The sequence below is a fragment of the Balaenoptera ricei genome, chromosome 2 (assembly GCF_028023285.1).
Source record: "Balaenoptera ricei isolate mBalRic1 chromosome 2, mBalRic1.hap2, whole genome shotgun sequence".
In the NCBI taxonomy this organism is placed as follows: Eukaryota; Metazoa; Chordata; class Mammalia; order Artiodactyla; family Balaenopteridae; genus Balaenoptera; species Balaenoptera ricei.
This window is the reverse complement of record NC_082640.1, coordinates 20,325,534-20,339,924: the sequence shown is the minus strand read 5'-3', so window position 1 is coordinate 20,339,924 and position 14,391 is coordinate 20,325,534. Positions and strand designations below refer to the sequence as shown.

Below are 14,391 nucleotides of genomic sequence, written 5' to 3'. Positions count from 1 at the left end.
TGCTGGGAGGAGAGGGAGAGGCGGCGGCGGCGGCGGCGGCGGCGGCGGGGGTGGCTGGAGGATGAAGAAGGAGCATGTGCTGCACTGTCAGTTCTCCGCGTGGTATCCACTGTTCAGAAGCCTCACCATCAAGAGGTGAGACGAGAGGGGTTACGCCGGGGCAATGGGCAAAAGGGGATTGCGACATTTGGGGCGACTCCCAGGTCCATAAAAAAACTGCAGGCCTGAATGGGAGCGCCAGGGCCGAGATTTCGACTTCCTAGTGGTATTTCGGGTGGGGAGATGAATGAAGTCGATCCATGTTTGCTGTGCCCCGTGTTGTGCGTCAAGGAGGGCGCTGGGGAGGTAGAAGGGCAGTGTCGTGGCTCAGTGAAGGTCAGAGGCGGGCTGAGGAGCAGATGAAGCTAGTTTAGGCTTGGGAGTTCACCTTCACTGCCTTTAGAATTGCCAGTGGGGGTAGGTGATCAGCAGAACTGGGTAGTCTGGGCTTTGCCACTGACTAACCCGCTGGGGGACTTGATAGTTTTTGGTCACTATCAAATGAGAACAATGATACAGACCCAACCTCAAATTCCATTGTGAAGTTCCAACATGATAATGTAGATGGAAAGCGTTAGTAAAGTATACTTATGTGTTGCTAGGAATGGAAGCCATCTGGAAGAGAAGTGGAACAGGATTTGTTCTCTAGTTTTCTGGCCCACAACAAGGAATCTATGACCGGTTTGCAGGGCAAGCAGAGGATTAACTGTTTCATCCTTCACCGGGTCATTCGAGGTAATGTAGGCAAGGCAGCTAGGAGAATATCCCCAAATGTTCAAAAGCAGTCGTGACATCTGGAGCATGATGCAAGGGTAGGCTTTCCCACACTAAGGCGGATAGATCAAAGAGCTGTGTATCCACGGGTAGGATTTTCTGTCTTTTGGCGCTCCCCCTTTAGGCCTAGATTGCCACTTTTTTAGATATGCATCTTCCCTTTTCATTCTCGGTGCAGAGAGTGTGAATACAGAGAGGGAAACTTTTGAGATCCTGAGTGTTTGGACGAGCCCAAGGAGATTATTCAAAAGACAGTTCTTTTCCATCCTGTTATTCATACATAGAATCAGCTCCCAGTTATCCAGGGTGTAATGGAGTTTAGAGCAACTCGAAGGAGGATGAGCTTTGCATTTGAAGATGGTTGAAGTCACACCAAAACAGAAGGAAGAGCTTCAACAGCAGCAGTGGACTTTATCTTCTTATATGATGTGCCAGTCCTTCATTATCTTGCATAATTGAAAGAGGCTTAGGGTCTGAGATGATGCTAGAATTATTTATTTTGTATTGGTGTGATAGAAGGTATATTTGTGAACCTGTCAGACATTTTCACACGGAGTTCACTCGAAACTGCCATGTGCTTTGTGTGCAGGCACCTTTCATCACCTCTGGCGGAGTTTTTCTTTGCCTTCAGCAGTAAAGTATAATGGTTAAGAACTGGACTCCAGAGTCAGGGCCATCTGTCTAGCTTGGAATTTTGGTTCCACCAGCATCTTGTGCAAATCGCTTAATCTCTCTAAGCCCCATCTGGAAAATTGAGAAAATAGTAGGATTGTCATGAGAATGAAATAAGATAAAGCATTAAAAAGGCTTACCACTGTTTCTGGCATATAGCACAAAAAGCTGCTCATTGTTAATGTTTTTGATTTAATCAAAGCTCCATTGAAGCAAAATAATTTTAGTTCACTTAAAATGTGTACCATTCATGTGAAGCTGGGAGTGGAAAATAAACCAAAGGGTGGGATTTTTGTTTTTACCAGTCTACAACTAAGCTGTGTTGCCTGAAAGTATTCTTTCCTCTGTCTTTGAACTATAACTCTAGTTAGTTCTGTGGTGTCATCACTGGAACCCAACATATGGCAGGATGTCCCTCCACGACCCAGGTCATTCTGGTGGAGTTGTGTTAGGTTTGTCATTGTCATTGTCAGCTTTAATGCTGAGAAACCATATTCTGGTTATTGACTCAGCCTTATTATTTGGTGTTTATTAATCAAGGTTATTAATCAAGAGATGATTATGGAGGAAAGAATATAGAATCATTTTTTGACATGTTCTAGAACTTTGACTCAGGCTTATGAATAAGTAGCTAGATGACTTTGGGCCATCCACTCTCCTTTCTAAATGTTTCTTTCTTCAAATATGAAAGTTATAAATAATCTTTTAAAGGCCCCTTCAACCTCCATTCCATTAGATTAGCTTGTCTTTGTGTATAGAATTATATCGACTTGATGGGATAGGTACTTTGTCATTAAATCTTTTACATCTTTCGTTCGGGCCTCATGGAGTCTTGCCTGCATCGTGGATTTCAGTGACTGATTTAAGCTCTTTTCCGACAGCCTCAGTAGCTTTGGGTCAAGTACGCGTGGCCATGACTTGTTTATGGCCTCAGTCTCTCAGGCATGGTTCCCGTTGCTTCAGAATTTTGGTGGCCTTTGGTACATCTGCACTTGGTACAGCACTTATCATATTGTACTGTGATTTTTTTTTTCTTTTGTATTTTTTCCCACTCTTAGGCGTTCAGTTCTTAATGGAGTCATCTAGGATTCCTCCGTGACTTAGGTAACAATGCAAGGTCACGTCATTAGGGCGACTTTAGAACTGTGACAGCAGGACTCAGGGACTCATGAGAATTATGCAGAATCTAATTCGGTGAGGCTCATACATGAGAGAGTTGTAGACCCTCCAAATAGGAAAAATATGCAGAGAATTCACAATGGAATCAAACAGTAAATAGATGTTTCAAATCCAGTCAAGGGATGATGCAACCTGGAGGGAAAGTCAGGATTCACATCAGAGTTGAGAATTAGTGTAACTCAGAAACAAGGGATGTGGACTCGGAAATCATCGATTTGGGGACTCAGAGATGTTACTGACCTAGAAGAGTGCTCTCTCTGCTCTTATTGTGGTCAGGAAAATCACCCTAGACGTATAGGAACCAGCATCCCTGCCGATATTTCTCAGTCTCAGGCCCATGAGAAGGTAAACTTAAAATTCTCTTAGGAAGGTCATGTCTAATTCTCTTGGGATGACATTGTTGGGTAAGTATCTTTAACCCCAGGAAGAGCTAGAATTATATATATAGAGGTGATGAAATAATTCAAACTTGAGGGTCTTTTTCTCCTGTTAAGTTTATTTAATATCCTTAAGAATTTGCCTTTTTGTGAACAATTGGCGTATGTATAACAGGTTAGCCTTGTGTTTCCAATTTAAATTGTGTAATTGGTTTAGAATTCTGATAACGTTAAAAGGTATAAGAAAAATTTTTAAGTTTTTCAATTGGTTTAGAATTGTGATACGTTAAAATATATAAGAAAAATTTGTAAGTTTTTCAGTTTCAATTGGAATGTTTGCAAGAACCTTAGATTCACTGTACTTACAGTTTAATTCACTGGTTTTGTAAGAGTTAAATACTTGGAAAGGCTTACCTGTAATTAGACAATTGACATATTTAAAAAGAAAGTTGAATAGATTATTTTTACAAGAGTTAAAAAATTTAAAGCAACTTTTAAGTTTCAAAGACTCACTTGAAATTTCATTAAAATTTAGCAGATTTCCAAATAGAAGAATAAGATTTGGTAGTTGAACTTAAAAGCCTGAAGAAGAAGTAGACTTTTGAATGTGAAATTGTAATTTTGATAAATCAGATATTAATTTCTAAAACTGAAGTAGCTCATGAATAATCTTTCCTGTGCACAAAATCCATCTGTAATGTGCCAAAAAACTTATTCAATAAATAAATGAAGCATACTATTATAAGTCAATGATGGTCTCTCTGAAAGCAGGCCATAATAGTTTTCAGCTGTTAAAAAATATATGCCTCAAGATCAAAGTAATGGCATTTTAGGTATCTGTGGCAGGATTTTTGATGATTATTACAGAATAAAAAACCAAATTATCCCATACGTTTTTTCAAGTGATATCAAGTATGGCTTTGCCATCCCTTTTTTTTTTCCCCAAAGGAAAAAAAGTATTTAATAAACAGTAACACAAGTGAATGTTTATAACACGATCAGTGATTATTAAATAGACATCAAGATGATGGTAAATAAGGCTTGTATATCAAATATAAAGAGTAAAGGTTATTCATTTATTTATTTAGGCATTTGATGCCTTCCCATGCAGCTTTCTAGTTTTCTCACATAGGCTTTGCCATTCCTTAATTATGATTGTCTGAAACCAATTCAACTGAAGCATGCCCAGGTAAGCAGCTGTGTACTCTGGTGATCAGGTGAATAGAATGCACATCCAAACATACCGTGAATTCTTAGCCTTACACACTCATTGCCAACCAAAGAATGGTTTCCACATCTTAAGCCTGCTTCCTCCCCGTATCTTAGAAGGTGGTCAGATGCTGTTCATCTTCTGATTTGTTTGTTCATTTCCTGTGTTGCTGCAAATACCTGCAGGGCTCTAATTTCTTAAAGGCACATAACCCTTGTACTCAGAATTCTTCTGAGCTTGTTGCTTTCATGCTGTGATTTCAGTCCAGTTCTTTGGATTTGGCTGATTTTTGTCTCTTTATCACCGAGACAGTGGGGGTAATTATATGCACCTAATTTAGTTTACCACAGTATTTATTCATATTATCCTAACTTCCAGTCTACTGCTACCAAATGTCCATCATTAACATTTCCCACTTCATATTAAAATAAAGGGAACAAGTAAATCAGAAATTGAGTTTTGAACTTTTTTTCTTTACTTATGGTTGGTCTTTTAAATTGATGCCCTTTTTTTTTGGTATGTGCATTTTATTTTTTGTTTTTTGTTTTTTAGTGTAATTCTTCCACTTCCTCAGAATGTGAAGGATTATTTACTTGATGATGGAACTCTGGTGGTGTCAGGAAGGTAAGGCATATCAGAAAAAAGTTCTTTAACTTTTAGCATAAAGAAATTTGTAATGATTAAATCTCAGCGATTACCATGTAAAATAAGTACATTAACTTTGGCCCCATTCTCTCCCGTTTTTCCCTAGTTAAAATTATGTGCTGATCTGTGTCCTGTATTCCTTGTAATGCTCAATTGATAAGATTTTCAAAATTGAGTACTTCCTCTACTAATAATTACAAGTTGTGAAATTGAGTAATTCCTTTCATCTCTACTTTTAGAAAATGTGTATGATAACTATTCCTTTTGTTCAAGTAGTTCCTCTGTTTATAAAGGAAAGTACCATACTTCAGTGTTTTTAGGGCAAACTGGAAAAAGTTTAAGAATCATATACTTTAATGTCATTCCTATTTTTTCATTCAGGTCTCTGCTCAGAAGTCATGTTTTCTAAGTGTTCATCCTTCTCTTTCCTTTCTGAAGTAGCTTAATGGTAACCCTTGCTGATACGTCACTCTTTTTTTTTATAGAATTCTAGGTTGGAAATAATTTTCCCTTAGAATTATTAAAAAATATTTTTTTTATTGAGATAAAATACACATAACATAAAATTTACTATATTAACTATTTTTAAGTGTACAGTTTAGTGGTATTAAGTACAGTTATAATGTTGTGCAACCATCACCACCATTCATCTGCAGAACTCTTGCCATCTTGTAAAACTGAAACTCTGTACCAATTACACACTGACTCCCCATCGCCCCCTTCCACCAGCCCCTGGCAACCACCATTCTATTTCCCGTGCCTGTGAATTTGACTTCTCTGAATACCTCATATAAGAGGAATCACACAGCACCTGTCCTCCTGCGGCTGGCTTATTTCCCTCAGCATAATGTCCTAAGGTTCATCCATGTTACAGTATGTGTGAGAATTACCTTCCTTTTCAAGGCTAAATACTGCTCCATTGTATGGATTACCACATTTTGGTGCACCACTTTTTATCTCCTAGCCTCACTTTATTTTTCAGCATAATACTTCTTTCCATCTGACATCATTCCCTTAGTGGTTCTATTAGAATACAGTCTTCATGAGAACAGGGACTTGGACAGTTGTGTTCCCAGCTCTTGGAACAGTGCCTGATACACAAGAGGTGCTTGATGAACGTTTCTTCAGTAAATGAACTCAGAAATATAATTAGAATTGTGTGTGTTTTCAGTAACACTAATTTTACCATAAATATGTATGTGTGTGTGTGTATGTATATGTATATATATGTGTGTGTGTGTATATGTGTGTGTGTGTATATATATATACACATACACACATACATACATATATATTTTTTTGTCTGATGGATCTTCTGTGTAGATTTCTAGATTATAGTTCTGTTTTTGGTATTCTCAACCCCTTAATAACCTGAAAATTATTAATTTAGAGCCTCATTGACTTGGAATAATTGCAGGATAAGGAAACAGAATAGGTAGGTGAGTCTCAACCTTGGGATATTTACAGACATAACTTTATTATTTTTAAATATAGAACACTTAATAAGCTTACATAAATGGGAGTGTAAAGAAAATGCCTCCCGATGTTAGAAAGTCCTGGGTAGATTTCAGTACTCTGAGCTTGTGGAAGAGCTCCTGTGATATTTTTTGTTGGCCAGATGTGTGCGTGAGCTTCTGGCAGAGGCAAGCCTGTTAAACACTTAAACAGCGCGATACAGCACACAGCACTTCACTCTGCTCTCCAGTAACGCACAAATCAGGTAGAGACCCTGCCTTTTTGGAGTTGACAGTTCAGCTTTGTATTTTATGGGAGTCAAATAGCACAGTGCTGGTCTGTTAGTCACATTGCCTAGGGCCAAATCCTATCTTTGCTCATTTCTAGCTCTCTGTGCCTCAGTTTCCTCTTCTGTAAATAAGGTTGTTGCAGGGATAAAAGGAGATAATGCATAAAATGTTTAGCCATAAATATTTAATGTTTATAAATATAATAATGCCTAGTACATTGTATGCTCTTAAGAAATACTAACTGTTCTCACCATCGTCATTAATCTCAGTCCGAACATTAAACAAACACACCAGTAAATATGTAAGTGAAAATTGTGGTAAGGGCTGTGAAGGAAATGGGGTGGTCACTGACGTATTAAATTACTGGGAGTGGGCTGGGGCTGAGGATTTCAGGGAGGGTCAGGGAATACCCTGAAAAGGTAACTTACGAGCCTCTCAGATAGGAAGTTTGGGTGGAAAGCAGTCAGTTGAAGGGCAGAGGGAAGAATCTTCAAGGCTGAGGGAGCAGCATTAAGGAGGGCTTTGAGGCATGGAAGATCTTGACGTGCTTGGTTTGGTTATCACTGCCTGCCGTTGGTGTGGGAAAGGAGGCTGGTAACACGCATTTCTGGTGTAGACAGTGATTCGTTTTCATGGCACGTTATGGGGTGCCTACTGTGAGTTGGGTGCTGAGCATGCTACTGGGATAACAAGATGGGTGTCTGGTGTACTGAGCGAATAAACTTTCCATTTAAAACAAACAAACAAAGATGGGTGGGACATCCTGCCTTGGGGGTCCAGGCTTAGTTAGTCGCCAAGTCAAAGATGTAAATAAATAGGTGTCCGTTTTTGGAATAAAAGCACCCAGTGTTCTGTTAAGCCATGTTTTTGGAGTTGAAATAATCACTGTAAGCTGGGGTGATGCAGGGAGTTTGTACAGAAGAGGTAGTGCCTGACCTGGGCTCACAGGTTGGGTCGGATTCAGGTGGTTTGACTCAGTGCTCCCAAGTAAGTGCCAGTCCTCACTGTCCCCTTTTGGCCCGAGAGTTCTTTCTTTCCTGATGGTCTCCCTTAAGGAGAATGACAATAGATGCCAATTATAAAACACATGTTAGATTCATTGATGTTTCGAATTTTCACAACTCTGCAGAGTAGCTACTGTCATCCTGGTTTTATAGATGGGATTCTGGTGCCACGCTCAAGACTAACAGTGGCAGAACTGACATATTCTGACAATGTGTGTCTGCCTCCAAAGCCAGTGCTCTCGTGTTTCCCACGGCCTTTAGGTACCAGCTCAGTGCTAGCTGTGATATAGAAAACAGAGAATACTTCTAAATATTAACATCAACTCAGTCCTCAGTATTTAGAGGTTTACCTTGGAAAGCAAGTCTGGTGAACTTGCCAGTGTATACACTCCATCATCTTTTCCATTTCAGTGACACATCTCATGGTAGGAATTGCAATAAGTTTTTCTAAAGAACTGTATGAATACACCGATTACAAATATGTTTTTTTTAAATGTATTTTGTTATACTAACAAAAATCAAAAGTGGTGTTTTAGAGTGATAAATGCATATTTAAGTTCATTGAGTACCTTTTGTGTTGTTATTTCATGATAGTCATCTGTATTGCCTAAAGTTAGTGACTTAAAACGTAACCATTTTATGTGTCAATGTTTGCTCAGCTGGGTGTTGAGAGACACTTCTTCTTGGGTCTCTGCATGTCTTTTGAGCAGAGGCACTGACAGCTTTTGTTCCTGATTGTCTTTTCAAAGACGTTTATGCAGCAGATGGCCTTGGAAGATGGAGATAGTGTCTCTCCCTAGCAGAGAGCAGGCTTGTTACTGTCTAGTACAGATAAAGACAGTGTCTCCCCTTGGGTCAAAGACCGGCCAGTTTTACCTGCAGCTCATTGTAAAAGATGAGTTTCTCTAAGTTCAGGGTTCCTCAATTGTAACACAAACCTGGGTCACTCCTTGACCTCCCACAGGGCTTGAGGGGCCAGAGGGAACTGATTCGAAGATGGAAGCTCATGCTTTGTACTGTGAGTGAGAGTCCTTTGTTTCTGACCCAGGAGTCCCCTGTCTTCTGCCAGAGTCCATGAACTCTGGAAGGCTAACTTGTTAGCTTGCAGGTGGGGTAAAATCTCAGAGCCTCTGTAATGCTCAACACTGGGCAAGTCTGTTGGTCTTGCTGAGGTCGCTCTTGCGGCTGTAGTTGTCTGGTGGCTCGAGCTAACTGGATGGTTTTAAGATGCCTCACTCATGTCTGGCAGCGGATGCTGACTGTCACCTGGGCTTCTCTTTCCGTGTGATTTCTCAGCCTCAGACTCAGCTCCTTTACGTGGTGGTGGCAACATTCCAAAAACGGGGGCACGGAAGCTGTAAAGACTTGACACCTAGGCTCAGCATCACATGGTGTCCCTTGTGCTACATTTTGTTGGTCACGATGAGTCTTGAAGCCAGTTTGAATTAAAGGGGCGGGAAAACAGATGCCATTTCTTGATGGGAAGAGTGGCAAAGTCACCCTGCAAAGGGGCATGTCAAGATGGGAAGAATTGTTGTGGCCATCTTTGTAAATACATCATCAGAGTTTCTTGTTTTTGTTTTTCCCATTCATTGTGATGTGTACTTGGTGGGCTCTTTCGTTCTAGAGACTTATGATTTTTAGTTTTGGAACAGTTAAAAATATTATATCTTTGATAATTTCCTCTTATTTTCTTGCTTCTCTTTCTGGAACTCCTATTATTTAGAGGCTGGGTCTACTGGATTAATTCTCTGAATTTTATCATTTCTTCCCTATTGTCTCTTTGTCTTCTTAGTTTTACTTTCTGGAAAATTTCCTTGATTTTGCCATTCATTCTGTTGAATTTTAAAATTTCGGCTACCATGTTTTCAGTTTCAACAAGTTCAACCTTGTCCTCTGGCCTCCTCTCATGAATGCAGTATCTTTTATCTTTGAGGATATTTATGATTTAAAAAATTATTTTTCATCTGGTTCCTGTATTGTGTTTATTTCATCCATGTACCTTTTCTCTCTCTTTTTAAAAACTCTTTTGTCATCTTGGAGCCTTTCTTTAGTTTTCTCATGATTCTAGGCCTTTATTCATATTTAAGAGTGAGGGATGGACACACACACACACACACACACACACACACACACACACACACACACGCAGAAACTTTGTGTACCCGGGCGGGGCTTGTTGACTAAGAGTGCCAGCAATCGGCAGGTATTGATGGAAGATTCCCAGATGACAGTTATTTGTGAGTCTTTCCCCTGGGGTTTTCCAGTGTCTACAGAGACGAATCCTCTAATCTGTCTGTAATGGGGGAGGAAGGGGACTAGAGGCCTCACTGTTAATACAACTTCCACTTATGACTTCGTCGTATTCTAGCATTTCACCCCCATATTCCTCTGGGGCGTTAAGGACCGGGGCCCTTACCCTGTTTGGTCCATGGAGGAGGGTGAGTTGCTGGGGTGTGCCAGCTGAGGACAACTCGGCGTGTCTCCTTGCCCCCTTCATGGACTTTACTCAGGTCACCCCTTTTGAAGTCGGAGCTGTGGTCCCATCGTGTGTGATGGCTCCAGGGTCTGCCTGTTGCCCACTGGGTCCCCCCCCCCCCCACTGGCTTTCTGTTTTCCAGACTTTTGTTGTCTCTTCTCTGCAGTTGTCTCCTCTCTGGTGCTTTTTCCCTTGGGATCTTTTAAATCATTTTAGTAGCATTTCAAGAGGGAGCATAGGGATGGATAAATGCCCATGGTCAACCAGAAACCTCCCTTTTCCTTTTTTCTTGTAGTTTCCTGGTATAGATCCTCTGCCGGTTCTTATTCTGATTAGTATTCGGTTTCAGTGACGTGAGTGAGTTCTTCATAGGCCAGTTGTTTGTCGTTGAGTGTTGAGGAGGGGCCTGGGCAGTGTCGCTCCCTCTGCGGTCTTTCAGCCCTTGCTTCGCCCCAGGCGGTAAGGATTGGCTGTTAATGGCCCTTTTCAACACCCACTTTACCCACTGGCTCCTTCTAAGACAGCGTGTCTGAGTCTTTCTTTCTCTTCCTCCCCCATGGCCTCCAGTGGTGCCAGTCCAGATCCAGGGTGACTCCTGCCACCAGCCCACACGCGCTGTTTTCGCTGTGTAGACAAGAGATTTGGGGCTCTGCCCGCAGGGTGTCCAGCAGTTGCCCGGACGGCTCCTCCAGCAATTCCTTCTGTGGCTCCTTCACCCCGTCTGATCTTCCTTGTCTTGGGCAGCACTTTCTCTTATATCGGGATTGAGACTGGATTCCTAGTGTCCTCACAGGTGGAGTTTGAGTTTTTCTTTTCCTTGTTTCTAGTGATTTCTGAGAAGAGGGCAGGAAGTTTTTATTCCCCCGTCTCTTACAGGGCGTGTACTCTCGTTAATTTCATGTTGGTTTTTATTAGTTTCTGTCTCAAAAAGTGAACTTTTCCTAACATTATCCTCCAATTCTAAGGCTATCTGTTTTTTTAATATATATACTCAGCACACCTGCAATTATGACTGCACAGCACCAAAGCTTTCTCTTGCTCAATTTTCGTTTTATGTTCTTCCAGGGAAGATCCGCCAACATGTTCTCAGCCAGACAGTGATAATGAAGCAGAAGAAATACAGGTTGGTTCAAAATAATATAAACTATTCCGTAGCGTGTTCTAATCGAAATGATCTCTGAAATGGTTCTGGCTTTGAGATCTTAGCATAGATTCAGTCAAGTGAGAAATTACATGAAAATTTCACTTGGACACATACTTTGTGTTCAGGAAAAGCTGTCTCCTGTGTATGGGTGATTTTTAGATGGAGCACTGCTTTTTGGAAGCCCAGTACACTATCCACATTTAACGTCTGTTTCTGTCCTCCTCTCCATGCAGTGGTCGGACGACGAGAACACGGCCACGCTTACGGTAAGAGCCTTGAGGTGTGGGGACCACCTCGTGCTGCCCCCTGGGGTGCTTCCGGGTTTCAACACAGATCACTCTAAATCCCCATTTACTCACCTTTTCAAGCTTTTATTTATTATTTTGAAAAATAACTTAAATCACTGTTTACAGGCAAACATGGCGCATCCTTTTTTCCCTTTTATTTTTACTTTCAGTTTTTTAAAAAATACACCTTTATTTTATTTTTTGGCCATGCCATATGGCATATGGGATCTTGGTTCCCCGACCAGGGATCGAACCCGTGCCCCCTGCATTGGAAGGACGGGGTCTTAACCACCGGACCGCGAGGGAAGCCCCTCCCTTTGATTTTTTTATTTTTAGTTTTTAAAATTTAATTTATTTATATTTGGTTGCATTGGGTCTTCGTTGCTGCACGTGGGCTTTCTCTAGTTGTGGCGAGCGGGGGCTACTCTTCGTTGCGGTGCGCGGGCTTCTCATTGCGGTGGCTTCTCTTGTTGAGGAGCACGGGCTCTAGGCACGTGGGCTTCAGTAACTGTGGCACGTGGGCTCAGTAGTTGTGGCTCGTGGGCTCTAGAGCGCAGGCTCAGTAGCTGTGGTGCACGGGCTTAGTTGCTCCGCAGCATGTGGGATCTTCCCGGACCAGGGCTCTAACCCCTGTCCCCTGCATTGGCAGGTGGATTCTTAACCACTGTGCCACCAGGGAAGTCCCTGTAGAAGTTGACTGAGCATGCTTTAGTCTTTCAGGCTAAGAGTGTTGTCAAATTCAACTTAAAATATGTTTTAACAAAAATTTTTTTAAAGGAATGAGAGTATTTCTAAAAATATGGGAGGCAAATGAAGCTTCTCATACTTTGAGATAAAAGCGAAAGATTTCTGTAAAATTGCTTACAAATAAATGTAAAGGCACAATAAAGGAAACTAGTTTTAGAGGAGGGTATATTCTAATGCAATTCTAAATAAGGAGATATTTCTGTTTATTTTAATGGAAGAGATATGATGTCCAGGGTACAAGGGAAAAAAAGTGCAGGTGCCTAAACATTTCCTTAGGTATAAAAAGTGTGCCCACACATGCAGAAAAGGCAAGTTTACATGTTTTATTTTACTCTGGATATCGCTCAGGTCAGTTCCTCTCCTTTTATGAAAATTCTGTTCAGTTCAGCCTACATCTTAGCTTTTGCCCATATTCAGTGCCCTGTAGTGGGTTCTATGAAGTAAACAAAGATGATTATGATTTGATTCCTGACGTTAGGGAGTATATAAACCAGTGGGGAAAGATACCCCAATTTGGGGGTGATGACAAAGTGCTGTCAAAAAGAGAGGACGGTTATCACCAAGGGCATCTAGAAATAATTCAAGGGAGAAGTGATATTTGGCCTGGACGCTAAGTGTAAGGATGATCAGTATCAACTCATGTTTTTTTAATATAGATAGATAGATACAGAAATTAATAATGTGTGTGTGTGTATTTACCAAACTGCTTAGCTCTAAAAGTGACATAATGACATCATGGTGGCAGTGAGCACACCTAGTGCCCTGATCTTGGTGTCTAAATAGCATTCTCCACTAAAAGGAGTTGAAACTCCTTGGAGAGATTAAAGAATGGGGGTGGCATGGTAAAGATGAGCCTGCAGCAACTTGTGTCAGAAAGTAAGAATGATGGGTCATGACACAAAGGACCCAGAAGTTAGCCTGAATGGGCTCCCACTGGCCACATACGTGAACATCGTAACAAAACCATAATAGTAATGGAGTATAACCATTGACTAAAATTAGAATCCATGGTCCCATACTGACATAAACAAATGATTAAATTAAATAAATGGAGCAGAAGAGAAAGCCCTTCTTTATAGTAGAAAAGACACCAACTAATAATTGTAGAAGGAATGATAGAATTGGAAATCACCATTTGCGACCATTATAGTAATAATTGATGGAATAGATGTTAAAACTCATGGGTGAATATTTGATGAGGATACTTGAGTATTCTCAAAGTTATGTCCACCAAAATTACTTACTAGTTGTAAAGAGAAAAATAGTACCTTCACAGTGGAAAGAGCAGGCACCAGTGTGACCAAAGTTAACCTTCTCAGTGATGGGACAGACCTACATCGCCTGTCTCCTCGTACAAGGCACAGAAGGACACATCACCTGCCAGCAATGCACAACCTGAACCCAGTCATGAGGAAACAGCCAGCAAACTCAACGTTTTGGAAATTACATAGAGTCGCTGCCCTGTACTCTCCAAAACGTCAGGGTCATGAAAGATAGCAACAGAGAGAGGAAGTGTTACAGATGAAAGGAGATTAAGGAGACATGACAAGGAAAGGCAATGCTCGATTCTAGACTGGGTCCTGAGCCAGAAGAAAATGTTCCATTTTTCTTTTGCTATAAAAGACGTTATCAGGACAATGGGCACATTTTGGATAAGATCCGTAGCTGAGATAATGGTATTGTATCCACGTTACCTCCCTGATTTTGATAATTTGGCTGGGTTATGTAAAAAAAAGTTACTGCTTTACACACACACACACACACACACACACACACACACACACACACACACACACACACACACACACACCCTAACCCTGCCTACCTATATATAGAAAGGGAGTTGAGGGGGAGAATGATAAAGCAATGTGGTAAAGTGCCTGAGTGAAGAGTGTGTGGAAATTCTTGTTACTCTTCTTTTAATGCTTCTGAAAGTCTGAAATTATTTCAAAATAAAAAATTAAACAGTGATTGGGTTTCACTGGGGAGAGCTAGATGTTGGGCAGGGGAGCTTTCAGGGCAGAAGAGCATTCTCAGAAGAGGAATGTGAGCCAGGACCCAAGGTGGGAAAATTACCACTGCAAGTAAT

General features: G+C 41.0%; 1 protein-coding gene across 1 annotated transcript in view; it reads left to right on the top strand.

Moving 5' to 3' along the window:
* The first annotated feature begins 26 nt into the window (after positions 1-26).
* Positions 27-14,391, top strand: part of CDC123 (cell division cycle 123) — a 56,954-nt gene continuing 42,589 nt past the window's right edge. Inside the window, exons 1-4 of the mRNA XM_059912069.1 lie at positions 27-135; positions 4,804-4,875; positions 11,190-11,247; positions 11,502-11,534. Coding sequence (XP_059768052.1) covers positions 62-135; positions 4,804-4,875; positions 11,190-11,247; positions 11,502-11,534 — 237 coding nt within the window. The 5' untranslated portion in view covers positions 27-61. The remainder of the gene's footprint in view (positions 136-4,803; positions 4,876-11,189; positions 11,248-11,501; positions 11,535-14,391) is intronic.